Raw genomic sequence first — 26,966 nt, 5'->3', positions numbered from 1 at the left:
GCTCCACAATATCTGTGAGAGTAAGGGGGAGACGTTTATGGCGGGGTGGGAGGTTGAGGCAAATCGCCTGGCCGCTGGTTATGCACAGCCAGACACCAGGGTGGTTAAAAGAGCACAGGAGGGTGCGCTGCGCATCAGAGAAGCTTTGAAAACCAGTTTCATGACTGGCCAGGCTACGGTGTGAAAGTTCTGTTTGTTTCTCCTTGATGAACCTCCCCCCCTTGGTTCACTCTACTTCCCTGTAAGCTAACCACCCGCCCCTCCTCCCTTCAATCACCGCTTGCAGAGGCAATAAAGTCATTGTTGCTTCATATTCATGCATTCTTTATTAATTCATCACACAAAGAGGGGGATAACTGCCAAGGTAGCCCGGGAGGGGTGGGGGAGGAGGGAAGGACAAGGCCACACTGCACTTTAAAACTTAAAAACTTAAAAAAATTTAAAAACTTATTGAATGCCAGCCTTCTGTTGCTTGGGCAATCCTCTGGGGTGGAGTGGCTGGTTGGCCGGAGGCTCCCCCACCACGTTCTTGGGCGTCTGGGTGAAGAGGCTATGGAACTTGGGGAGGAGGGCAGTTGGTTACACAGGGGCTGTAGCAGCGGTCTGTGCTCCTGCTGCCTTTCCTGCAGCACAACCATACACTGGAGCATATTGGTTTGATCCTCCAGCAGCCTCAGCATTGAATCCTGCCTCCTCTCATCACGCTGCCGCCACCTTTCAGCTTCAGCCCTCTCTTCAGCCCACCACTTACTCTCTTCAGCCCGTCACCTCTCCTCCCGGTCATTTTGTGCTTTCCTGCACTCTGACATTGTCTGCCTCCATGCATTCGTCTGTGCTCTGTCAGTGTGGGAGGACAGCATGAGCTCAGAGAACATTTCATCACAAGTGTGTTTTTTTCACCTTCTAATCTTTGCTAGCCTCTGGGAAGGAGAAGATCCTGTGATCCTTGAAACACATGCAGCTGGTGGAGGAAAAAAAAGGGACAGTGGTATTTAAAAAGACACATTTTCTAGAACAATGAGTACACTCTTTCACAGTAAACCTTGCTGTTAACATTACATACACAACACATGTGCTTTCATTATAAGGTTGCATTTTGCCTCCCCCCACCATGTGGCTAACAGCAGGGAACATTTCTGGTCAGCCACAGGCAAACAGCCCAGCAGGAACGGGCACCTCTGAGTGTCCCCTGAACAAAAGCACCTTTTTCAACCAGGTGACCATGAATGATATCACTCTCCTGAGGATAACACAGAGAGATAAAGAACGGATGTTGTCTGAACGCCAGTAAACTTACACTGCAATGCTTTGTTCTGCAATGATTCCTGACTATGTGCTATTGGCCTGGCGTGGTAAAGTGTCCTACCATGGTGGACGGAATAAAGCTGCCCTCCCCAGAAACCTTTTGCAAAGGCTTTGGGAGTACATCCAGGAGAGCTTTATGGAGAGTCCCTGGAGGATTTCCGCTCAATCCCCAGACACATTAACAGACGTTTCCAGTAACTGTACTGGCGGCAAATGCCAGGGCAAATTAATCATTAAACATGCTTGCTTTTAAACCATGTATACTATTTTAAAAGGTACACTCACCAGAGGTCCCTTCTCCGCCTGGTGTGTCTGGAGGCAGCCTTGGGTGGGTTCGGGGGGGACTGGCTCCAGGTCCAGGGTGAGAAACAGTTCCTGGCTGTTGGGAAAACTGGTTTCTCTGCTTGCTTGCTGTGAGCTATTTTCAACCTCCTCCTCATCTTCCTCGTCCCCAAAACCTGCTTCCGTGTTGCCTCCCACACCATTGATGGAGTCAAAGCACAGCGTTGGGGTAGTGGTGGCTGAACCCCCTAAAATGGCACGCAGCTCATCATAGAAATGGCATATTTGGGGCTCTGACCTGGAGCAGCCGTTTGCTTCTCTGGTTTTCTGGTAGGCTTGCCTCAGCTCCTTAAGTTTCAAGCGGCACTGCTTCGGGTCCCTGTTATGGCCTCTGTCCTTCATGCCCTGGGAGATTTTTACAAATGTTTTGGCATTTCAAAAGCTGGAACGGAGTTCTGGTAGCACGGATTCCTCTCCCCATACAGTGATCAGATCCCGTACCTCCTGTTCGGTCCATGCTGGCGCTCTTTTGCGATTCTGGGACTTCATCATGGTCACCTCTGCTGATGAGCTCTGCATGGTCACCTGCAGCTTGCCACACTGGCCAAACAGGAAATGAGATTCAAAATTCGCGGGCCTTGTCCTGTCTACCTGGCCAGTGCATCTGAGTTGAGAGCGCTGTCCAGAGCGGTCACAATGGAGCACTCTGGGATAGCTCCCGGAGGCCAATACCATTGAATTGCATCCACACGACCCCAAATTTGACCCGACAAGGCCGATTTCAGCGCTAATCCCCTTGTCGGGGGTGGAGTAAGGAAACTGATTTTAAGAGCACTTTAAGTCGAAAAAAAGGGCTTCGTCGTGTGGACGGGTGCAGGGTTAAATCGATTTAACACTGCTAAATTCGACCTCAACTCCTAGTGTAGACCAGGGTTTACAGTATTAGGCATAGACTTGCATGTTCTGTTTTATTTTGCTGGGTAATTCACTTTGTTCTGTCTGATATCACTTGGAACCATTAAATCCTACTTTTTGTATTTAATAAAATCACTTTTTACTTATTAATTAACCCAGAGTAAGTGATTAATACCTGGGGGAGCAAACAGCTGTGCATCTCTCTCTATCATAGAATAGATTCATAGAATATCAGGGTTGGAAGGGACCTCAGGAGGTCATCTAGTCCAACCCCCTGCTCAAAAGCAGGACCCATCCCCAATTAAATCATCCCAGCCAGGGCTTTGTCAAGCCTGACCTTAAAAACTTCTAAGGAAGGAGATTCCACCACCTCCCTAGGCAACGCATTCCAGTGTTTCACCACCCTCCTAGTGAAAAAGTTTTTCCTAATATCCAACCTAAACCTCCCCCACTGCAACTTGAGACCATTACTCCTTGTCCTGTCCTCTTCCACCACTGAGAATAGTCTAGAACCATCCTCTCTGGAACCACCTCTCAGGTAGTTGAAAGCAGCTATCAAATCCCCCCTCATTCTTCTCTTCCGCAGACTAAACAATCCCAGTTCCCTCAGCCTCTCCTCATAACTCATGTGTTCCAGACCCCTAATCATTTTTGTTGCCCTTCGCTGGACTCTTTCCAATTTATCCACATCCTTCTTGTAGTGTGGGGTCCAAAACTGGACACAGTACTCCAGATGAGGCCTCACCAATGTCGAATAGAGGGGGACGATCACGTCCCTCGATCTGCTCGCTATGCCCCTACTTATACATCCCAAAATGCCATTGGCCTTCTTGGCAACAAGGGCACACTGCTGACTCCTATCCAGCTTCTCGTCCACTGTCACCCCTAGGTCCTTTTCCGCAGAACTGCTGCCTAGCCATTCGGTCCCTAGTCTGTAGCTGTGCATTGGGTTCTTCCGTCCTAAGTGCAGGACCCTGCACTTATCCTTATTGAACCTCCATCAGATTTCTTTTGGCCCAATCCTCCAATTTGTCTAGGTCCCTCTGTATCCTATCCCTCCCCTCCAGCGTATCTACCACTCCTCCCAGTTTAGTATCATCCGCAAATTTGCTGAGAGTGCAATCCACACCATCCTCCAGATCATTTATGAAGATATTGAACAAAACCGGTCCCAGGACCGACCCCTGAGGCACTCCACTTGACACCGGCTGCCAACTAGACATGGAGCCATTGATCACTACCCGTTGAGCCCGACAATCTAGCCAACTTTCTACCCACCTTATAGTGCATTCATCCAGCCCGTACTTCTTTAACTTGCTGACAAGAATACTGTGGGAGACCGTGTCAAAAGCTTTGCTAAAGTCAAGATACAATACATCCACTGCTTTCCCTTCATCCACAGAACCAGTAATCTCATCATACAAGGCGATTAGATTAGTCAGGCATGACCTTCCCTTGGTGAATCCATGCTGGCTGTTCCTGATCACTTTCCTCTCATGTAAGTGCTTCAGGATTGATTCTTTGAGGACCTGCTCCATGATTTTTCCGGGGACTGAAGTGAGGCTTACTGGCCTGTAGTTCCCAGGATCCTCCTTCTTCCCTTTTTTAAAGATTGGCACTACATTAGTCTTTTTCCAGTCATCCGGGACTTCCCCCGTTCGCCACGAGTTTTCAAAGATAATGGCCAATGGCTCTGCAATCACAGCCGCCAATTCCTTCAGCACTCTCGGATGCAACTCGTCCGGCCCCATGGACTTGTGCACGTCCAGCTTTTCTAAATAGTCCCTAACCACCTCTTTCTCCACAGAGGGCTGGCCATGTCTTCCCCATGTTGTGATGCCCAGCGCAGCAGTCTGGGAGCTGACCTTGTTCGCGAAGACAGAGGCAAAAAAAGCATTGAGTACATTAGCTTTTTCCACATCCTCTGTCACTAGGTTGCCTCCCTCATTCATTAAGGGGCCCACACTTTCCTTGGCTTTCTTCTTGTTGCCAACATACCTGAAGAAACCCTTCTTGTTACTCTTAACATCTCTCGCTAGCTGCAGCTCCAGGTGCGATTTGGCCCTCCTAATTTCATTCCTACATGCCCGAGCAATATTTTTATACTCCTCCCTGGTCATATGTCCAACCTTCCACTTCTTGTAAGCTTCTTTTTTATGCTTAAGATCCGCTAGGATTTCACCATTAAGCCAAGCTGGTCGCCTGCCATATTTACTATTCTTTCGACACATCGGGATATCAGTGTTATAGAGGGCGAACAATCTATGAGTTTACCCTGTATACGCTTTATACAAAGTAAAACGGATTTATTTGGGGTTTGGATCCCATTGGGAGTTGGGCACCTGAGTGTTAAAGACAGGAATGTTTCTTAAGCTGTTTTCAGTTAAGCCTGCAGCTGTTGGGGGAAAATGCAAAGTTGGGATGGCTGAGGTGTCATACCCCAGGGTACTACCAGAGGTTTGTGCCCCACTTTAGCTCCCTGGCAGCTCCCCTCAGGGAGCTTTGTAGGAAGGGAAAGCTGGACAAGCTGGTCTGGACTGAGCAGTGCCAGAGGTCTCTCTGTGTACTAAAGGGGGCACTTATCCAAAGCCCGGTGCTGGTAAACCTGGATTTTAATAAACCCTTCCTGGTGTTCACCGATGCCTCAGACACCGGGCTGGGTGCGGTGCTGATGCAAACTGATACTAAGGGGGAGAGACACCCCACTGTGTACTTGATCAAGAAGCTGCTGCCCCGGGAGCAGCACTACGCGGCCATAGAGAAGGAACGCCTGGCCATGGTGTGGGCCCTTAAAAAGCTGCAGCCAGATCTTTTTGACAGGTTTCAGAGTAGCAGCCGTGTTAGTCTGTATTCGCAAAAAGAAAAGGAGGACTTGTGGCACCTTAGAGACTAACCAATTTATTTGAGCATGAGCTTTCGTGAGCTACAGCTCACTGCATCGGATGCATCCAATGAGTATCTAAGGTGCCACAAGTCCTCCTGTTCTCTTTGCATATCTTTTTGCGCAGTGCTTCACGGTGTGCACTGACCATTCGCCCCGGATGTGGCTGCACCAGCTGAACGGGGCTAATGCCAAGCTGCTGAGATGGAGCCGGCTCCTCCAGGGTTATGACATGGAGGCGGTCCATGGGAGCGGGAGTGCCACGGTTATGGCCGATGCTTTGTCACGGGGTGGGGGCCCTGAATTTCCCTAGGTCACTGGTCAAGTGACCCCGCTCAGTTCAGACTCGAAGGGGAGAGAGGTGTGACGAAGCAGGGGGGTTTCTTGTTTTTCCAATAGTTTGCAGGTGGAGGGGGTGGGACGCAGTTTCCCTGGGTGTTACGGGTTTAACAAGGTGGTGGGAGAGGGAGTTTGTTGTTTCAGAGGGCCAGCGAATGGCTTGGAGAATGGATAGCCCAGCGACTGGTGACCGGGAGGCCTGGCTGCGGAGAGAGGACTCCGGTGACCGGACCAGCCGGTTCTAGCCAGAGGGGAAACAAAGGGCAGATGAGAGGAGAGGCTGAGGGGGAGAGGAGACCCAGCCGGCCTGTTTACCTGGGGCAGAAGACAAAGGACAGAAGTGGGATTTGGGGGACGGGGATAATCAGATGCCCAGCTGGAAGGAGGGGCTTCTGGACTGTGGGGGGAAGAGGGCAACCAGAGCCCATGTGGATGTGGGACAGACCTAGATGTGCTTTGCTGAGGGAGGCCAGGCAAGTTTCCTGTGCTGGGTTCAGACGTTCAATAAACCTTCCTTTTTTATGCTGTCTGAGAGTCACTCCAGTCTAGAGATCGCGGTTGCATCATTCCCTCTGGGAGTGGAGGCCATGGGGGTCCAGAGCGAGGGGACACCTAGAGGGGGGCTATTGACAAAGCCAGGTGGTGCAGTCCGGGGAGGTGGAAGGGTCAAAGGGCCTAACCCCACAGAGGGAGTGCAACCCTCGAGAAGGGCTGTCAGACTGAAGGGGGTTACTCCCAGGGGCCTTACAGAGCTGAGAGGGCACAGATCCTGTGAGTCTGTGAGAGCCAGTTACTGTTCCCTCCCCCGCCACACACAGAGTAACAGAAAATGTGGAAATAGCAGAAGTCCTAAATGACTTTTTTGTTTCAGTTTTCACCAAGAAGGTTGGTGGTGACTGGACGTCTAGCACAGTGAATGCAAGTGAAAATGAGGTAGGATCAGAGGCTAAAATAGGGAAAGGACAAGTTAAAAATTATTTAGACAAGCTAGAGATTTTCAAGTCACCAGGGCCTGATGAAATGCATCCTAGAATACTCAAGGAGCTGACAGAGGAGATAGCTGAGTCATTAGCGATTATCTTCTAAAAGTCCTGGAAGACGAGAGAGATTCCAGAGGACTGGAAAAGGGCAAATATAGTGCCCATTTATAAAAAGGGGAAGAAGGACAACCCAGGGAATTACAGACCCAGAAACTTCTGTACCCAGAAAGATAATGGAGCAAATAATTAAGCAATCAATGTGCGAACACCTAGAAGATAACGAGGTGATAAGTAAAAGTCAGCATGGATTTGTCAAGAACAAATTATGTCAAACCAACCTGATAGCTTTCTGTGACAGGGTAACAAGCCTTGTGGATAAGGGGGACGTGGTAGATGTGGTATACCTTTACTTTAGAAAGGCTTTTGATACTGTCTTGCACGACCTTCTCATAAACAAACTAAGGAAATGCAATCTAGATGGAACTACTATAAGGTGGGTGCATAACTAGCTGGAAAACTGTTCCCAGAGAGGAGTTATCAATGGTTCACAGTCATGCTGGAAGGGCATAATGAGTGGTGTCCCGCAGTGATCGGTTCTGGGTCCAGTTCTGTTTAATATCTTCATCAGTGATTTAGATAATGGCATAGAGAGTACACTTATAAAGCCTGTGGACAATACCAAGCTGGGAGGGATTGCAAGTGCTCTGGATTCAAAATGATCTGGACAAACTGGAGAAATGGTCTGAAGTAAATAGGATGAAATTCAATAAGGACAAATGCAAAGTATGCCACTTAGGAAGGAGCAATCAGTTGCACACATACAAAATGGGAAATGACTGCCTAGGAAGGAGCACTGCAGAAAGGGATCTGGGGGTCATAGTGGATCACAAGCTAAATATGAGTCACCAGTGTAACGCTGTTGCAAAAAAAGCGATCATCATACTGGGCTGTATTAGCAGGAGTGTTGTAAGCATGACAGGAGAAGTAATTCTTCTGCTCTACTGCACCCTGATGAGACCTCAGCTGGAGTATTGTGGCCAGTTCTGGGCACCACATTTCAGGAAAGATGTGGACAAACTGGAGAGAGTCTGGAGAAGAGCAACAAAAATGATAAAAGGGCTAGAAAACCTGACCTGTGAGGGAAGATTGAAAACACTGGGCTTGTTTAGTCTGGAGAAGAGAAGACAGAGGGGACGTACAAGTTTTCCTAGTACATAAAAGGTTGTTACAAGGAGAAAGGAGAAATTTTTTTTTCTTGTTTACTTTTGAGGCTACAACAAGCAGCAATGGTCTTAAATTCCAGCTAGGGAGGTTTAGGTTGGACATTAGGAAAAAATTCCCAACTGTCAGGGTGGTTTGGCACTGGAATAAATTGCCTAGGGAAGTTGTGGAATCTCCGTCATTGGAGATGTTTAAGAGCAGGTTAGACAACCCCCCCTCAGGAAGGGTCTAGATAATTGTCCTGCCATGAGTGCAGAGAACTGGACTAGATGACCTCTCTAGTCCCTGCCAGTCCTACAGTTCTATGACTGAGGGGTTGGCATGTTGGCTAACCTGTACAGAGCCAGCGGGCCTGGGCTGCCCGAGGCCATTGGTTTCAGGGACTGACCCACAGCAGGCAGGGACATGCTAAGGCAGTGGCAGGGAGAGGCCTCAGGACCCTGGGTACTGTCACACCATGCCTAGGAGAGAGGGCAGCACAGTGATACAGACACTTCACCTGCACCCAGCTGCTGCTGGCAGGGGGAGCAGCAGCTGCACGAAAGCCCAGCCCAAGAAGGACGAGAGGAGCCCAATGCTTTGTACATTCTCACTTTATTAGGACATCCTATTTATACAGATGAGTGCAGAGTGGCTCTGGGCTCGGGGCACAAGGACAGCCAGGCAGCATGCAGCAGTGCAGGGACCCCACTCGAGCACCACACCCCAGAACCTCCTGCCACGGGAGTCCAGGCAGCTCAGCAGTGCTCACAGCCTGCCTGTGCTACCAGGAGACTGTACGTGTGGTTGGGGCACGGGGGCTGCCGGGACAGAGATGGCATTTATATCCCTGCCCCTACACGGCCCCAGGGTCTGTCAGGGCCTTCCCTTGCTCCAGGGGGCGGGAGGGGCTCTGGGATCGATCTTTCTGTGCTGGTCTCCGCTGGCTGCGCCATGTAGTGCTATGGAGCCCAAATGGTGCAGCAGGCCCCCCCCACTTGCCCCATGATACCACCAGGTGTGGGGGGCAGGCACAGGTGCTTGTTGCTCTGCTGAAGTCTTCTCCCCTGGCCCTGACAGTGCCCTGCTCCTGAGGAGAGGGAGCCAGGAGCCCAAGGGCTAGTAACCTTGCTCTAGAGCAAGAACCTCCTCAGCCAGCCCCTTGCTCCCTTTGATGTCTAGCTGCCAAGTGGGCTGGCACACAGGGAGGGAGAGGTCTGCACAACTCAAGGTATGCAGCTCCCTGGCCCCAGGGACTGGTGTGCAGAGGGGATGGCAAAGTGGTCTCTGGGCTGCCCAGCAGGGCGAGCCTCACCCAGGTCTCTCCTGGTGCCGCTTGTTTAGCCAGGCCTCTGGGCAGGGGGCAGTGTAGATGCTGCTCGTGCAGGGGGCGCCCCAGGAGAGGGCTGGGATGGGGAAAGGAGAGTCTGGACGGGTGCAGGTCTCACATCTAGACAGAACTTTATTAACAGCAGCATCCAGTGACATACAGAACGACAGGGACCCAGCCCTCTGGCCACCTGGAGCAGGAGGAAGCTGGGCTGCATGGAAAAGGAAGGCAGGGCCGTGGTGCAGCCCACACCAGGTGCTCGTGGGAGGGGAACTGGGCAGAGCCCTGCACTCACCCCCGGGCCAGCCATGCATAGCACCTTGGGAAGCAGCCTCAAGGGGGCTGCACACCAGGGCACTCTGGGGAGCGGCCTGCACTCAGCCCCCCCAGTTAGCCCCCCCACACCACCACCAATGGTTCAGGGTCTCAAACATCTTCATGACTAACTGTAGTGAATACAGGCAGGTGCTGCCAGGCCCAGCAGGGGCACCGCTTGGGAGGCACTGCCCAGCCTGTCAGATCTCTGGGGCCAGGCGCTAACAGAGCCGGTGCTTTGAAGCTCTCTCTGGTTGTCTCACGAAATGCCAAGGCCTGATCTGCCTGTGTGAGGCAGCCCTGCCACTCGAGGGTAGCGCCTGGGGCCAGAGTGGGCTTCAATCCATTCACCAGTGGGAGGCTGGGGACGCAGCTGGCTACCGACAGCTGAGAGGAGCAGTAGCAGCCAAAGAGCTGCCTCTGGCAGAGGGGGGGAGCAGCATGCTTGGGACACAGCCAGGCAGAGACATTCCCTGAAGCAAGACAGCAGCTCCTGACGTGGTGCAGAGCAAAGCGATTTATACACCCCCCGCCCCGCGTGCGCCCAGCCCCACACCCCCACGCAGCACGGGCAGCCCAAGGATGGAGAGCGTCCCTCATCCCATGATGGCCCAGGGCGGGTCCTTCCAAAACCATGAGCCCAGTGCAGCTCAGATGCTCCCAACCCCACTGTCCTTCCTGAAGAACTGGTAAGGTGACCATGGGTCAAAATAACTAGAACACGAGAACCAACAACGAGATGCCATGAAAACAACACAGCAAATGGCTATGGGGGAGCAGGGCCGGGGTGGGGGCAGTGAGGTGGGGCTGGCACAGGAGGTTACCCTACTCTCCGCAGCAGCGGGTGCGCTAGTCCTTGGCCCGGCCGATGATGGCCAGGATGTAGAGGAAGATGTTGATAATATCCGTGTAGAGGTTGAGGGCGGCAAAGACGTATTCCTCCGGGCTCAGGGACAGCTGCTTGTTCCCCAGGATCATCTGAGTGTCCACCGCTAGGAACTGCAAGGGGGGAAGGGGGTCACCAGGAAGCGCATGCCAGTCCTGGCAACAAGCCTGACACACCAGCACGCTTTCTGTGGGGACCATGCCTGGCTGCCCAGCTGCAGGCCTTGCCAGCAGCTCTGCTGCCCAGGAGAATGCAGCCCCCCCCGTCCTGCACATGGCATGGCAGGAGGGACGGTCCGTGCCAGGCTGCGCCTCTTGCCCCCCTGCACACGGGGGTGCTCTGGAAATGCTGCCAGGATGGAGGGGCATGGACAGTGTCACACCCAGGAGCAGAGCACTGGGGGTTGGGTGATCCAAAGGGATGGGCCGTCCCTGGCCATGGCTGACACTGCCCTGCCAAGCTCCTCCCTCCCTGAGCAGGGTCTCCAACACCCCTCCCGCTCTAGGTGTGGGGATGGGTCCCAGTGCCAGCCCAGACAGGGCTCTCTGGCTTGGTGAGCAAGAGCTGGGACTTGGCCCCTCCCACCTACCAGCCGCCACCATCTCAAAAACGGGGGCGTTTATCCAGGCACGACGGCTGGCCCCACAGCCGACACTGGGACCCCGTGTTCATGCCCACCCCCACCGCAGAGCCGTGGTTCCAGCTGGGACGAGGCAAGAGCAGAAACAAGCTCCCAGGTGGTGCCACGAAGAGGGTCTGAAGCTATGCCAGTTCTAGAGCTGTCCCCAGCGCACAGCTCCAGGCCGGCTCTCCGGCAAGGTGCTCACCCACGGGCACAGGGATGGGGTGGCCATAGCTAGACTCGCAGCTGGAGAGGGTGGATTTTAAGGCCCAAGGGGCGCGGCGCCCATGACCCTGGGGGTTTGGTTTCTCAGTTGGGGTGAGGCAGCCACATCCCCATGGGGGAGGGGTTCATCAGGCAGAGCTGGCCCATCTGGCGAGCCTCTAGGCCGAGCTCCCTGGCTCCCACCCATGCAGCCACCCCGCCCCGGCAGACACTCACACAGGTGAAGAGCAGGGCTCCCAGCGAGGCATAGACAATGTCCATGATGCGGTTCCGGATGAAGATACACAGGATGGAGAAGATGATCAGCACCACCAGGCAGACGATCAGCACGCCCCGGCACGAGGTGAAGTCGTACTTGGTCTGCAGGAGAGGACGACGGGCCATTGGGTCGTCACATGCAGGGTCTCCAGCCCCTGCCCTTGTGGCTGGGCAGTGCCTGACCCCAGCACTGCTTGGCCTGCTGGAGGAGCTGAAAGGAGCCCTGCTTTGGGCCCAGGTCTCTGCTTTCCAGGCAGCTCCCCCAGGAGCCCAGACATGGGCCGGCTATTGCAGTGCTGGCTGCCCAGCCCCAAGCAAGGCTACGGCATGACTGGGTCCGAAGGCGAATTCCCTGGGAACCAGCACAGGCTGCACCTGGATCCTGCCAACCCCACGTCCAGCTCCCAGGGACGCTGCCGTTCCCGCTAAGCACAATCCACACCCACCGCAGCTTGAGCACGTGGAGCCGTTAGCGGGCAGGTGCTGCCCCAGCCCAAGGGCTCTGGAGCATCAACCCCTTAGTAGCATGAAGGCACAGACGGTGCCAGGGAAGCTACTGCAGCAGGGACTGACTCCTAATGGCAGGAGTCTGGCTAAGGCTCAGACTGGAGGGCACGGCTGGGCAGTGACCCACAGGTGCCAGGGCCCCAGGCACAGCCATATCCCCAGGAGGGGACAGCCTGGGGCTCCTGGCTCCCCGCTCTCACAGTTGGAAAGGCAGGTGCCAACCCCTCATTCCCCAGACAGCCACAGGGCTTCTAGTGAAGGGATCCCCCCTGGGTGGCCTAACAGCAAGCTCCCAGCCCAGCCTGGGGACAGAGCGCTGGCAGGGAGAGAGCCCAGCCCCCCTCACCTGCAGGGAGAAGAGGACAACGGTGAAGCAGACAGCGGCTGTGATGCCCACAGCCATGATGACGGCGTCCGTTTCGTAGAAGCTGGCGATCATCCCCACCATGTAGGAGAGGCTGATGGTCAGGATGGACTGGAGAGAAGGGACATGCGTTAGAGGGAGGCGGGGACTGGGGCAGGCCAAGCAGAGCTGGGGTGGGGCAGGCACCCGGGTGAGGGGCACCCCCAGCTGCCAGGGAAGCAGCCTGGGCACCACCATCCAGCCCTGAGCCATAAACCCTTAGTGCCACAACAGCCTCATTCCCCTGGGGACCCATCTGCAGCACGCACCGGAAAGCCCAAAGCTGGAAACCTACAACCCCAAGAGGGGCTGGGCCTGGAGAGTGCCCAGCTGGGGAGAATGGTGAACGAACAGTTTACAGCCTTTGCTGGAGGGAACGGCCACCTGCTAAAAGCCTAGCACATGGCCATCAGAAGGGGTCTCCACCTCCTGCCCCAATGCAGCCAGCTCACGCCCAACCAAAGGGACAAGAAAGTACGACTAGCCCTGCGTTCAGCCAAAAGCAAGTGTAATGAAATCTCACCCCAGATCCACCAGGGACCATGGCCATGGGGCTGTTATTGGCTCTGTGCTCAGGACCTAGGGGGCTGCGCTTGGGGTCAGTGCTAACACAGGAGAGCACCCTGTCACAGAGTGTGGGGGAGTCCGGGCCCTGCACCCCCACTTCCTGCAATTCCCCGTGACTCTCAGCCAGCCAGTAAAATGGAAGGTTTATTAGACAACAGGAACACAGTCCAGACAGAGCTTGTAGGTACAAACAGGACCCCTCAGTCAGGTCCCTCTGGGGGACAGGGAGCTTAGATCCCAGCCTTGGGGCTCCCTCCGTTTTTCCCCAGGCCACTCCAAACTGAAACCCCTTCAGCCATCTCACCCAGCCTCCCCCGGCTCCTCCTCCAGCCTTTGTCCAGTTCCCCAGGCAGAAGATGTCACCTGGCCCCATCCCTCCTCCTGGCTCAGGTATCGTCCCTCAAGTGAAGTCACCCCCTGCTACCCCATCCCCAATGCAGACAGTCCCAATAAAACTCCCCGGCAACATCTCCAGGTCAATCCTCCCCACTCCGTCACACGCCCCCTATGGGGCTCCACCCCAGAGCCAGCAGCACAGCACCTCCTAGTGCCTCCCTGGGCTCAACACCCCTGCACCGCCCAGCCCCTCCTCAGCAGGGCTGACTCAGCTCAGCACTTCTGGAGGGAGGTGCAAGACCATGGGGGAAGGGGTACAAGCACCCTGCGTAAGCAGCTGGGTAGGGAGACTCCCCGGAGCACTCAGCCACGGCAGCGCTGAGACTAGCCATGCAGCACAGGGCGGGGGTCGTACGGGGATGGGGCAGCATAGGGAACAGCACGACGGGTGGGGAGAGCGACTCCAGCCTGCCCCAGAGCAGACAGAGGGCCCCTCCCACTCACCCCAAGCGAGAGGGGATTTCAGGGGTGGGGCTGCAAGAGCCACGCTGGGCCTGGAGGCTGGTGCTCACCAGGGCGACCAGGTTCCAGGGGTACTTGCGGCGGAACTCCCCACAGCAGCTCAGCACGATCAGCGAGATGAAGAAGACGGCGTAGGAGACATAGTACGTCCAGACGTTGCGCCTCACAAAGCCCTTCACGCCCTTCACAAAGGTGAAGATGGCCACGAAGGCGAAGGTCACGCTCAGCTGGAGGGTCAGCACCAGGAACACCTGGAAGGGCACACGGCATGGGTGAGGGCAGGGCCCCTCTCCCCCACCATAGGGAATCTTCCCCTACCCCCACGCAAAGAGGGGCCCCCTCCCACCTCCTCCAGTGGGGATCACAGGCCCTTGGCCCCTGCCCAGCCTGACTGAAGCACCCCAGTGCACTGGGAGCCCCTCACCTTGCGGATGAAGGCCTGGCGGATGCTCTTGTCATCCCAGTGGGTGATGGGGAAGTCCTGGTTGTCATAGTACGAGGGCGGCCCCTCCTCATGGTAGTTACTGTGCAGCGGAGCTGGAGAAAGGGGGAGTAAGACAGAAGCTGGTGCAGAGCCCTTCAGCCCCCTGGCCCTGGCCAGGAGCAGCCCAGCGCCCAAGAAGAACTAAGCTCCAGGGGAGCAGGCCCCGGGCCAGATGGGTGCTGGGCTCTACCGCACGCACTGCGGCACCTTGCCCCACATCTCCAGCCCCACCCCTTGGGAGATCACGTCCTGGCTATGCCTCAGGAGCGCAGCTCACCAACTCTGATGGCCATGGTGCCAGTCTCCAGGGCACATGGGGAGGGCTCACTCCGTCTGGTGGTGGGAGTGCCGCACACGGAGACGAGAAAGGCAGGTGAGAGGGTCAGGCAGGGCTGGGAGCGGTGGGCAGAGCTGGTCAGGAGCATGGCTGTGCCTGCCACACCCCACCTGAGGGCACTGGTGTGGGGAGGCAGGAGCCCACGCCCTGCGCCTCTCAGAGGGCTGGAGGGAGCCTGAAGCTGCCCCCCACACCCAGCCTGTCTCCCCCGGGTCTCCCATGCCCAGCCCGTCTCCCACTGGCCCCCTTGCCAGCGTGGCATGGGAAGGTGGCTGCAGCATCCTCTCCCCAGGAGCTCCATGCTGGCTTGTGCTGCGCACACCGGGGCGAACAGTCACAGGCGCAGCTCAGCAATTCCTCTGTGGCTAAGAGAGCATGCCAGACACCACCATGCCCCCTCCCCGAAGGTGGAGGGCCGGCAGGAAACAGGGCCCTGGTTTGTGGCTAGGCCTCACCTGCCCCAGGGAGGGGAGGCTGCAGGAGTCTCCTCTTCTCTCCCTGGGGTGCAAGAGGGCTGCAGGCAAGGGACTCCCCGTTCTTCTCCAGAGGAAGCAACTGCTGCTGTCCCCACGGCAGAGTTCCCAGGCAGAGAAGCCCTCACAGCTGCAGCAGCAGGGAGTGGGCAGGTGGAGAGCACTGAGCCCCAGCGATTCTGGTGACCTTGGCCAAGCCACACCAATTCAGCCCCCAAATCCCACCCCTCACTCAGACCTCTGGGCCCTGTGCAGGATGGAGGGGCCCAGAGAGCTCCTCAGACTGGGAGTGTTACCGCTGCCCTACCGTGCCCAGGAGTCATGGATCCCATTGCAAAGTGGTGTCTAGGGACCTGTTTACACAGACACTGCACCAGGTTAACCAGTTTCCCTGTCTCCCTGAGGTCTAGATCCTGGGTTATTCTCACAGAGCCTATGTCCAGAGCCCGCCACATAACCCAGATCCCCCTCACTTGGCCCCCCAGGGATGGGGCTGGCTCTGCATCTTTCACCCCATTTCCCAGCAGCTGGCCCCCACCCTTGAGGGCGCAGGTACTATCCCCAGGGCCACAGCAGGTGCAGAGCAGACCTGGGAGCCCCAGGAGGAGTCTGGCAGCTCTGCATGGCAGCAGGTCAGAGGTCACCACTAGCTGCCGCAGACTTTGGGGAGAGGCCTCCAGCTGGACCGGCAGCACCTGCTGGGACTCCAGGCAGGCGGAATGCAGCCTGGCTGCTGGGAGGGTTCGGGTCTCGCTCAGCTCTAGAGGGGGATGGGGCAGCCCCCCCAGGCATGCCCTCCCCACTGCCTCTGCCCCGCCTCCCACGGGAGCAGTAATATCACTTACAGCCTTGGTCCTCTGAGACTATGGGCTGTGGCTGGGCGTACGGCGGCTGCACATACGGCCCTGGTGGACACGGCCCCTGAGGATACGCGCCTGCTGGTGGATATGGCCCCTGAGGATACGGGGCTGGTGGGTACGGCCCAGGCCCTTGAGGGTACGGGCCCTGCGGAAAGCCCGGCTGGTTGTAGGGTCCTGGCTGGAACTGGGGCTGTGGATAGGGTGCTGTCGGGAAGGGGGGCTGTGCGTAGGCTGGCGGGGCAGGAGGCTGCTGCCCAGGGAAGGCAGGGCTTGGAGTGGGGAAGCCATCGCCCGACACCAGGAAGCTCTTCTCGTGGGACATGTTCCAAGGTGCTCACTGCCGCTTCAGTACTGAGGAGAAAACACACAGAGGGGGTGTTAGAGGCCTTGCTCCCGAGTCCTCCCCACTGCCAGCCAGCCAGCCACAGCCTGAGGGGCCCCCCAAAGCCCAGCCTCCCAGGCAGCCTCCTGGACCCATCCTTTCTGGAGCAGACAGGACTAGATGCTCCCCACCAGCTGGCTCCCCAGCCCCCCACCAATCCATACCCCCCCACGACTGCCTCCCTGGCCCCCCCCCATCACCCTATGCCGCTGCCTCCCCCCGTGGCTGCCTCCATCCCCCCGCCCGCAGCTGCCATCACCCCATGGCTGCCTCCCCAGCCCCCACCACCCATTGCCTCATGCCCCCATGACCTCCCCAGCCCCCCCATTGCCCGCCTGCCTCCTCCCCAGCCCCTGTGCCCCACCCCTGCTCCCCCCCAGGCTCGCTCGGGGGGGCCCACATCACCCAGCCGTGAGGTGTCTCTGCTAGGGAGCAGGCTGACCCAGTTCCCGTGGCTCTGTCGCCACGGTAACCAGGGCCTAGCGCCAGCATCGTCCCCCCCCCACAGGCCGGAGACGGGGGTCGGGCAGCCGGCAGCACCCTCTCCCCCACCTCCTGTTCCTGGGGGCCCCACTGCTCAGCTCTGCCTGCAGGCCTGCCCCGGCCCCAGACCTGCCTGAGGCCCCCTTGCTCCCACCCGGCCCCGGCCAGCTCAGAGGGAAGGGGGCGCCTTGCGGGGGGCTCTGGGGAGGGCCCCTGCTCCCCACAGGGCTCCACCAGCCCCATGCTCCTGGCAGCCCCTTTCCCTCCCGGGCGCCCAGAGGGAACAGCAGCCGGGACCGGGCGGGGAGGCCAGGCGCTGGAGCCGGGCGGTCCGGACACGGAGCCCCCAGCAAGGAGCAGTACGGAGCTGCTGACGCCTGGCAGGCCAAATGGAAGGCCCTGCTGGTCCGGATCTGGCTGTTGGGGGGCTGCCTCAGGGCTAGGGTGACCAGACCGTGTGAAAAATCGGGATGGGGGGGTAAACAGGCACTTATATAAGACAAAGCCCCAAAATATCTTTGTCTTATATAAGACAAAGCCCCTAAAATAAGACTGCCCCTATCATAGAATCAATCATAGAATCATAGAATATCAGGGTTGGAAGGGACCCCAGAAGGTCATCTAGTCCAACCCCCTGCTCAAAGCAGGACCAATTCCCAGTTAAATCATCCCAGCCAGGGCTTTGTCAAGCCTGACCTTAAAAACCTCTAAGGAAGGAGATTCTACCACCTCCCTAGGTAACGCATTCCAGTGTTTCACCACCCTCTTAGTGAAAAAGTTTTTCCTAATATCCAATCTAAACCTCCCCCACTGCAACTTGAGACCATTACTCCTCGTTCTGTCATCTGCTACCATTGAGAACAGTCTAGAGCCATCCTCTTTGGAACCCCCTTTCAGGTAGTTGAAAGCAGCTATCAAATCCCCCCTCATTCTTCTCTTCTGCAGGCTAAACAATCCCAGCTCCCTCAGCCTCTCCTCATAACTCATGTGTTCCAGTCCCCTAATCATTTTTGTTGCCCTTCGCTGGACTCTCTCCAATTTATCCACATCCTTCTTGAAGTGTGGGGCCCAAAACTGGACACAGTACTCCAGATGAGGCCTCACCAATGTCGAATAGAGGGGAACGATCACGTCCCTCGATCTGCTCGCTATGCCCCTACTTATACATCCCAAAATGCCATTGGCCTTCTTGGCAACAAGGGCACACTGCTGACTCCTATCCAGCTTCTCGTCCACTGTCACCCCTAGGTCCTTTTCTGCAGAACTGCTGCCTAGCCATTCGGTCCCTAGTCTGTAGCTGTGCATTGGGTTCTTCCGTCCTAAGTGCAGGACCCTGCACTTATCCTTATTGAACCTCATCAGATTCCTTTTGGCCCAATCTTCCAATTGGTCTAGGTCCTTCTGTATCCTATCCCTCCCCTCCAGCGTATCTACCACTCCTCCCAGTTTAGTATCATCCGCAAATTTGCTGAGAGTGCAATCCACACCATCCTCCAGATCATTTATGAAGATATTGAATAAAACCGGCCCCAGGACCGACCCTTGGGGCACTCCACTTGATACCGGCTGCCAACTAGACATGGAGCCATTGATCACTACCCGTTGAGCCCGACAATTTAGCCAGCTTTCTACCCACCTTATAGTGCATTCATCCAGCCCATACTTCCTTAACTTGCTGACAAGAATACTATGGGAGACCGTGTCAAAAGCTTTGCTAAAGTCAAGAAACAATACATCCACTGCTTTCCCTTCATCCACAGAACCAGTAATCTCATCATAAAAGGCGATTAGATTAGTCAGGCATGACCTTCCCTTGGTGAATCCATGCTGACTGTTCCTGATCACTTTCCTCTCATGCAAGTGCTTCAGGATTGATTCTTTGAGGACCTGCTCCATGATTTTTCCAGGGACTGAGGTGAGGCTGACTGGCCTGTAGTTCCCAGGATCTTCCTTCTTCCCTTTTTTAAAGATTGACACTACATTAGCCTTTTTCCAGTCATCCGGGACTTCCCCGGTTCGCCACGAGTTTTCAAAGATAATGGCCAGTGGCTCTGCAATCACAGCCGCCAATTCCTTCAGCACTCTCGGATGCAACTCGTCCGGCCCCATGGACTTGTGCACATCCAGCTTTTCTAAATAGTCCCTAACCGCCTCTATCTCCACAGAGGGCTGGCCATCTCTTCCCCATTTTGTGATGCCCAGCGCAGCAGTCTGGGAGCTGACCTTGTTAGTGAAAACAGAGGCAAAAAAAGCATTGAGTACATTAGCTTTTTCCACATCCTCTGTCACTAGGTTGCCTCCCTCATTCAGTAAGGGGCCCACACATTCCTTGGCTTTCTTCTTGTTGCCAACATACCTGAAGAAACCCTTCTTGTTACTCTTGACATCTCTGGCTAGCTGCAGCTCCAGGTGCGATTTGGCCCTCCTGATAACATTCCTACATGCCCGAGCAATATTTTTATACTCTTCCCTGGTCATATGTCCAACCTTCCACTTCTTGTAAGCTTCTTTTTTATGTTTAAGATCCGCTAGGATTTCACCATTAAGCCAAGCTGGTCGCCTGCCATATTTACTATTCTTTCGACTCATTGGGATGGTTTGTCCCTGTAACCTCAACAGGGATTCCTTGAAATACAGCCAGCTCTCCTGGACTCCTTTCCCCTTCAAGTTAGTCCCCCAGGGGATCCTGGCCATCCGTTCCCTGAGGGAGTCGAAGTCTGCTATCAAATCAGGACATCTGGTCACCCTACTCGGGGTGCCCTGTGACTGCATGGGTGGCAGGTCCCTGCACTGCCAGAAGGGTCCGTCTAACACAGCCCGCAGGAGAGCGGGGCTTGGGGGGTTTCAGAGCCCCAGTCGAACTCCACGCGCATCTACACCGCCATCGTCCAAGCGCTAGCCCGCGCCCGGCTGGGGGGCTGCTGCACAGGCTGTGCGGAGGTACCCGAGGCACCTTGGGCAGCCACCACGCAGGAGGGGCAGGAAGGGGCTGTTACTCAGGCCTCCTGCGCGCAACAGCTGACAACGACCCTGCCCGCTCCCCAGTCCCCTAGCGAATCTCCCCTGGCTTTTCCAGGGAGACAGGGCCCCGTTCACCCCCCCCCCCCCCCCCAAGGGTCACCTCCGTCCACCCCTGCTGCAGAACTTCCCCTCTGGCCAGATCCCTCCTCCCCGGGCCCCACTGCCCCCCACCACAGGGACCCCCACTGCCCGCAGGACCCTCTCCCCACCCCACTGCAGGGCTTCCCCTCTGCCCAGGTCCCTCATCCCAGGCCCCACTGCTCTCCCCCGCAGGGACCCCTGCCGGCACAGGGCTCCCCCCACCCTGGGCCCTCTGCCTACCACACAGAAGCAAAGAAGGACACAAGCCCATTTTCCTTCTTTCCAGAAGTGGCGACGACAGCCTAGCAGCGCTGGCCACACAGCGTGCAGGCCGGGATCCGTAGTCTCCAGGGCCGCAGCTGCAGCCGAGGCGCCCATGGGGTTAACTGCCAGGGCAGATGCACGCTACTCCATTGTACACAGCTGCTGCCAAGTTCCCACGCCCCCCATGTGGGTCTTGGGCAGGCTCCTGCCATGACAGGTTGGCATGGAGTGCAACAGACGAGGTGCCACCCTGCCAGCAGGCCTAGGAGCAGAAGCCAGAGTACACCCCACCCAGAATACCGGTGGCCAGCACCCTTCCTTGGGCTCCCTCCCTACCTGTGCTGCACAGGGCTGGCCACTGAGCACCGGCTGTGTCCAGGGGCTGGCAGGCAGAGCTCTCCAGGTTGGAGCTGCTGTGCCAGGAGCAGGAGAGACCTGGCGCTGCCCAGCCCCCAGCAGGGCAACGCCCCTTCTTGTAAACACCAGGGCTCATTTCTCAGGCAGCATCAGCGGGAGCTGGGCCTGTTGCCATGAGGATCCAGGGAAATCCTATCTAAGTCCCAGCATCAGCTGGCTCTGGCACTGCAGGGCCAGTGCTGCTCCCTGCCCTGGGTTCAGTCCAACTTTCTCCTGCAAGTAATTTACAAGCAGCACAGCTGCCCCCTGGGCCTGAAGGGCTGAAACCCCACAGCGCAGCCTCCACCACAGCACCACCCACGGGATTTAACACCGTCCGTGAGACCAAGCCGGCGTCAGTCACACAGCCTAGGCATCCAGAGCTCCCAGCCACCCGGCACAGCCCCCACATACCGCACACCCCTTCCCAGGGCCCAGCAGCTCCCAGGAACGCCCCCACAGGCCCACTCGGAAACACAGAAGTGGGTGCTTCCTTCGGTCCTGGTGAGAGACGCAAGCCCCGGTTATCCCCATGCGCAGTACAGCTGCAATGCCAGCTTCCCATCGGCAATACTCCTCCTTGGGCTGGGTCCACCCTTACGAGCGGGAAGGGGGTGTGACGAAGTGGGAATATTTTTGAGAGTCCTGTTTGTGCCTCAGTTTCCCCCAGATGCCGCATTGTTGCCTACTGTTTGCTCTCCAGGCAGGCGGAGACACATGGGTGGGTTGTCCCCAGCTTTCCAGACCTCAGCCCCATACCAATGGAAGAGATGAGAAGACAATGTCAAAGCCAGTTGCCTGGACATTGACACCCAGCAACCAAGGACCCAGAGGGATGTGGACTTTCCTGTCTCTCCTTGGGGAGACTGAACAGCCTTTCCCTAGCTCGAGATCCATGGGGGTAAGTGCTGGCTCCCAGAAGGAGCCAGGGCTCTCACCTGGCGTCACAGGGGTCATTGCAGCTCAGCTGGCTCTGGGTCCAACAGACTGGACGGTGCTCTAGGCTCCCCTCAGGCCAGCCTGTGCTGTGTGCAGGGCACTGAACAAACCAGCTCTTTTGGCAACGGGGCGTATGCGTCATTGGCCCTGTGGAGGGACAAGCCTCCCTCAGGGTCTGGCTCAGTGAGATAAGCAGAGCGGAGCTGGGGGCTGCAGGCCCAGATGCCCAGTTCAAGGAGGCAGTGAGGCCATGTAGCTGTACTGGCATTAGAAAAGGTTCAGAGAAGGGCAACTAAAATGATGAGGGGGTTGGAACGGGTCTCATATGAGGAGAGATTAAAGATGCCAGGACTTTCCAGCTTGGAAAAGAGGAGACGAAGGGGGGATAGGATAGAGGTATATAAAATCATGAGTGGGGCGGATAAAGTGAATAGGGAAAAGTTCTTTACTTGTTCCCATAATATAAGAACTAGGGGCCACCAAGTGAAATTAATGGGCAGCAGGTTTAAAAGAGATAAAAGGAAGTTCTTCACTCAGCGCACAGTCAACCTGTGGAACTCCTTGCCTGAGGAGGTTGTGAAGGCTAGGACTATAACAGGGTTTAAAAAAGAACTGGATAAATTCATGGAGGTTAAGTTCATTAATGGCTATTAGCCAGGATGGGTAAGGAATGGAGTCCTTAGCCTCTGTTTATCAGAGGGTGGAGATAGATGGCAGGAGAGAGATCACTCGATCACCACCCGTTAGGTTCACTCCCTCTGGGGCACCTGGCATTGGCCACTGTCAGCAGACAGGATACTGGGCTGGATGGACCTTTGGTCTGACCCAGTAGGGCTGTTCTTATGTACCACGAGGCAGAGCGAGACCCCTCAGGGGTAAGGCCCACTGAAGGTTCGCCCTGGAGACCATTTCAAAGCTGGGGCCGCAGCACCACTCCTGTGGGTCCGGGACAGGGGGCCTATTTGTCAGTCTCTCCGCTCAGACTCACCTTGACAAATCCCATTGCTGAGCGGGTGTCTGGAGACCTCGATTCCTTCCCCCACTTCCTCCTAGATGTCCCCTTCTCAGACTGGGCAGCCAGAAACACTCCATGGCAGCCTGGGCTTGAACCTGTGCCAGGCTCTAACAGCCCACTGCTAAGAGCCAGCCAGGCCCACGCCATCACAGCACGGAGCAGGTCAGCGGGGGGGCCCTTCCGCCTGTCCCACCAGCGAAGCAGGCTGCACAGCTCCCCCAAACTTCCCTCCCCTTCCCCAGGCTCCAGGAGCATGCCGGGGACCACCACGCACATTGGCACCTCCCATGCACTCGCATCAGCAACAAGATGCAGTGCAGACAGCTAAGACAGCTCAGGCCCAGTGCCAGCACCATGGTACCCCTGCCTGCCCCACCCTTTCAGAGGGGGGCTGAACACCTGGCAAGGACCTTGGGCACTACAGCCTAGAGCCAGAGTGAGGAGGTTCCCTCCTCTCCCAGGCAGCATGGCACAGAGAAGCAGCCTAGACAAGCATCAGGCTATGCCCATTTAGAGAGCGATATAACCCGCTCTCACAACCCCTTGTGGGCCCCACACTAGCTGCACCTTCCAAGCAGAGCCTAGTTCAACGTGCAGCAGGAGTCAGATGACAAGGGCAGCTGCCCCAGATCTATTCTAATGCAGTTACATAAAGGGCTGGTGTTTCCCTACAGAGAGTCCTGCTGGTCACAGGACTCTGAACAAGTCACAAGGATCCAGAGGAGGATGAGGAACAGAGCTCTGGGGAGCAGGGAGATGAGACCAGGGATATTGAGTAAGTGGGAGCCCCATTGCTCCTACCACCATCACTGTGCAGGGGCCATAGGGACAGACTAAGGGGCCAGAGAAGGCCCCGGGCTAGTCACCCCACCGCGTAACATGACAATGGGGCATTCAATGAGCTCAGAGTTCTGTCCCTGGTGACCTAGAGAGGTGCAGCCTCCCTCACGCTGAAGAGCTGGAGGACAGGTCCACCAATGGCTATTAGCCATGCTGGTCAGGGACGCAGCCCCGGGACGCAGCCCCCTGCCTTGGGGTTCCCAACTGCCAGAACTGGGGACTGGATGACGGGGTGGATCACTCAATGATTGCCCTGTTCTGTCCATGCTCTGATGCTCTGGCACTGGCCACTGGCAGCAGGCAAGATATAGATGCTCTGGAGTCCCTGCCCTCCCCAGCTTTAGGACACCGCAAGGCCTGTTTGCGGCTGACTGTAGGTACAGCGAGGGGACAGCCGTGGTTTCGCAGGGATCAGCAAGAGGCTGGGTTCCCAGCATGGCACTCTAAGGCACACGCTGGGCACTGCTTCAGCGAAACGAATGACGGGGTTCTAGGCGCATTAGCACCTTGCGGGCGACCGTAACGGACTGCACTGTGGCCCGGAGCCACCTAACGCCGGCCTCCAGCCTGGGGTCTGCCCTCTGCAGGTGGATGGCCAAGGACCCCTCTATGGCATGAATCACAGCAGCCGCTGCACTGCAATGTTCCAGGGGCTCTCGACCCTCATGCTTCAGGGTACAAGCTTGAGAGGCATGGGGCCGGGGGATCCTCCCCCTGGCTAGGACATCAGCAGGCAGAGATTTACAGCCCATCAAAGGCACTTCGAGCACCTTCCACCCCCGCCCCCCAACCACACATAGTTACGAGCATTTTCCTGCCAGACCTGGGATCCCAGACTAACAAGAAGATCTGCGACCAGACAGCCGAGGCAGGCAATTCCAGATAGGATGGGCTCCTGGTGTGGCTGGCTACCTCCTCCCTCTGACCCATTGACAGGCTCCCTGGCACCAGGAATCTAAGCATTATTCAGCCAGCGAGAATGCAGAGACTGGTGTGGAGGAGGACTGGGATGGGGGGCTGAGAATCTCCAAGGCATGGAGATGCAATCCCCAGCCGGTGGAAGGGAAGGGGGAGGGACAAGCCCCCAAAACAACCCAGGAGAGAAACAAGGCCTCCGGGCCTAAGTCACTTGCCCCATGCCTTGCCCCCACAGGGCATATGGGGTCTCAGTCCAAACCAGATGCCCCCCCTGAGTGGGAATCTCAGATACATACGGCCCTGGGTGGCGTTGGTGTAGGACGTCGGTGCCTGCCAATGCCACAATAAGCAGAGTCCGTGCCCCGCGCTGTGCAGGCCTGGCAGCTCCGGAGCGGTGCTGCGAGGAAGGCCCTGATCAGGCTGTTATCGTCTCAGCCACAGAGCGGAGGGGATCTCCTCCCCAGAGCGGAGCCCGATTCCCGGGGGGGGGCGGCTGCAGAGCCTGCTGAGTTTCAGGCCACAGCAGTTTCCTTCTCAGCGGCCTCCAGCCCTGCCTGGGAAACACCCTTCTCCCAGCTGCGATAAACAAGCCCACTCCATCGAGGGGGCGGGAGAGAAACCTGCGGCCAGCTTCAGCTGTCAGGCAGCCACGCAGCGAGCGGCAGCAGGTTTAACACGGCTGCTCTCCGCCGAGCGAGCCCCCTCAAGCTCCCCACCTCACGCGCAGCCTCCTCGCTCTAATCCTGCTGGGTCCTTCGCTATCTTAATCCCACGCCTGGGACATCAGCCACACACAGAGCCAGGCCCCCCGCAGGAGGAGCGAGCTGGACAAAGCTACAGCCATCACAACTCCGAGTCAGAGACGGACACCAAAACCTGCCCCCCTGTCCTAGCCTCAGCAGCCGAGCGCTCCTCCCCAGCTGCGGAGACCGCGCTAAGGGACGATCCCAGACAGCATTGCCCGGGCGCCCTGCGGAGCCCCAGCGCATCGCTGGCAATCACACCCATCGCTGCTGCGCCGGGTGTGCGGACAGGAGAGCGTCACACACTGCAGCAGAGGGCTGGGAACAGGCCGGAGGCAGGAGTGCAGGGACCTGCACAGCCACAAATCCGCCCAGGAAGCTACTGACAAGGCAGGCTGGAAGAAAGCCACGGCCTGCCATTTGGTTGTGGAAACTGCAGCTGTTAACACCATAACGTTCTACAGCTCGTGGCCCCCGGCACCAGGTCACACCAAATCTGGCCCAGCCACCCCTCCGTCATGTCGGCCTTTGAGAGCCAAGCAGGACACAGGGCATCTCCTCTGTACTGCTGCCCTGCCTTAAAACGCAACTTTACCCAACTGACAGAAATTTGGAACCCAGGAATCCCAGCTGTCCAACAGCCTGAGCAATCAGAGACCGGTAGGAATACCAGCTCCCAGGCTCGGCAAGCCAAGGGGACGGGGAGGAACCTCTCCTTTAGTTGCTCAGCACAAAGAAAAAGCACGTTGCTCACAGCTGAAGTCTCCTTGCTCGATTTGCAGCCCCAAGGCTCCTAGCGTGGGCTAGCGCCCGAAGCAGGAACCCAAACAGAGGTGAAAGGGGCTGGCAGTCAGTCCCTGCTTGGCCGGACCAGAGCACAGGAAGCCATTAGCACAAGGAGGCGGCTGCGGGGTGACAGCAGGGCCTGGGAACACCTTAGATACAAAGCGGGGGGTGGGGGGGTTGCAGTTAGAGAGGTGGCTTAATCCCATCACAGGACAGGAGGAGGGGGCTGTCACCACCATGGGGATTTTAAGCCCCAGAGCACCATTTCCCAGGCCAAAGGGGTGGAGTATTACCCAGCCACACTTTGCAGGAAGTGCCACTAAGCAGCTCTGCTGGAACTCCCTGTAATTCTGCAGTGCAGCCTATTTATGGCATCTGAAATCCTAATCCTGTCACCTCAGCGAGGCACTGCGAGTCCTAGGGGCACTGAGCCCCTATTGGCATCCCCAGGGTCTGTGCTAGACACACGCACCCCCGCCTGCCATCCCCTGCAGCAAGGCCTGCTCCTCCCACGGCCAGCGAGGAGAGGCTGTACCCTGGCCCAGGGATTCGCTGGAGCAGAGGCTGACACTAGATCAGACTCCCGGTACCCAGCCCCACGTGGGGTCCAAGCTGCGGTCGTGATCCAGCCACAGCGAAGGGGGCTGCTCTGACTTTCTCACTGCAGGCCCTGGGAAACTGCTCAGGGCTTCCTCAGGGAACCTGCTCTGGCTGGCGAGTGGGCCAGAGTCAGAGGCTGCTCAGCGCCCCCTCGCTGCTGAAGGGAGAGGGCTCCCCACCACCTCCTGGGGGGACAGCGTCCAGCACCTGCGCCCTTCCCCAGCCCGCAGGGGGTTCAGATCATTTCCCCCCACCCCCCAGATCACTCCAGCGCCTCCCGCTCCGAGACTCCCCAAGCTGCAGCAGAGCCATCTCAAGGCCAGGAGGGACCATGATGGTCTAGTGCCCTCCTGGGTCAGTCTCACCCAGTGACTCCTGCAGCCAGCCCGTAACCCCTGGCTGAGCTAGAACAGAGCACTTGGAAAGATCCAGTCTGGGTTTACAGACTCCACGTGGGGCCCCAGGGGAGCA

At 57.1% G+C, this 26,966-nt stretch overlaps 1 protein-coding gene across 3 annotated transcripts in view; it reads right to left on the bottom strand.

The window, feature by feature from the left end:
* Positions 1-8,500: 8,500 nt before the first annotated feature.
* Positions 8,501-26,966, bottom strand: part of GRINA (glutamate ionotropic receptor NMDA type subunit associated protein 1) — a 30,057-nt gene continuing 11,591 nt past the window's right edge. The window contains exons 1-7 of one of the 3 annotated variants that reach the window (XM_073329797.2): positions 24,663-25,061; positions 16,013-16,378; positions 14,298-14,410; positions 13,924-14,124; positions 12,392-12,520; positions 11,497-11,640; positions 8,501-10,546 (exon numbers count right to left, since the gene is read on the bottom strand). In XM_073329797.2, the coding sequence (XP_073185898.1) occupies positions 10,397-10,546; positions 11,497-11,640; positions 12,392-12,520; positions 13,924-14,124; positions 14,298-14,410; positions 16,013-16,349 (1,074 nt within the window). In that variant the 5' untranslated portion in view covers positions 16,350-16,378; positions 24,663-25,061 and the 3' untranslated portion in view covers positions 8,501-10,396. Of the gene's footprint in view, positions 10,547-11,496; positions 11,641-12,391; positions 12,521-13,923; positions 14,125-14,297; positions 14,411-16,012; positions 16,379-21,592; positions 22,553-24,662; positions 25,062-26,966 lie in introns of those variants that run through there. The other 2 variants (XM_073329799.2, XM_073329798.2) reach the window with 2 other exon arrangements.

The sequence above is a fragment of the Lepidochelys kempii genome, chromosome 2, assembly GCF_965140285.1.
Source record: "Lepidochelys kempii isolate rLepKem1 chromosome 2, rLepKem1.hap1, whole genome shotgun sequence".
Lineage (NCBI taxonomy): Eukaryota > Metazoa > Chordata > Testudines > Cheloniidae > Lepidochelys > Lepidochelys kempii.
The sequence above is the reverse complement of the archived record's forward strand: the minus strand, read 5'-3'. Positions and strand labels throughout refer to the sequence as shown.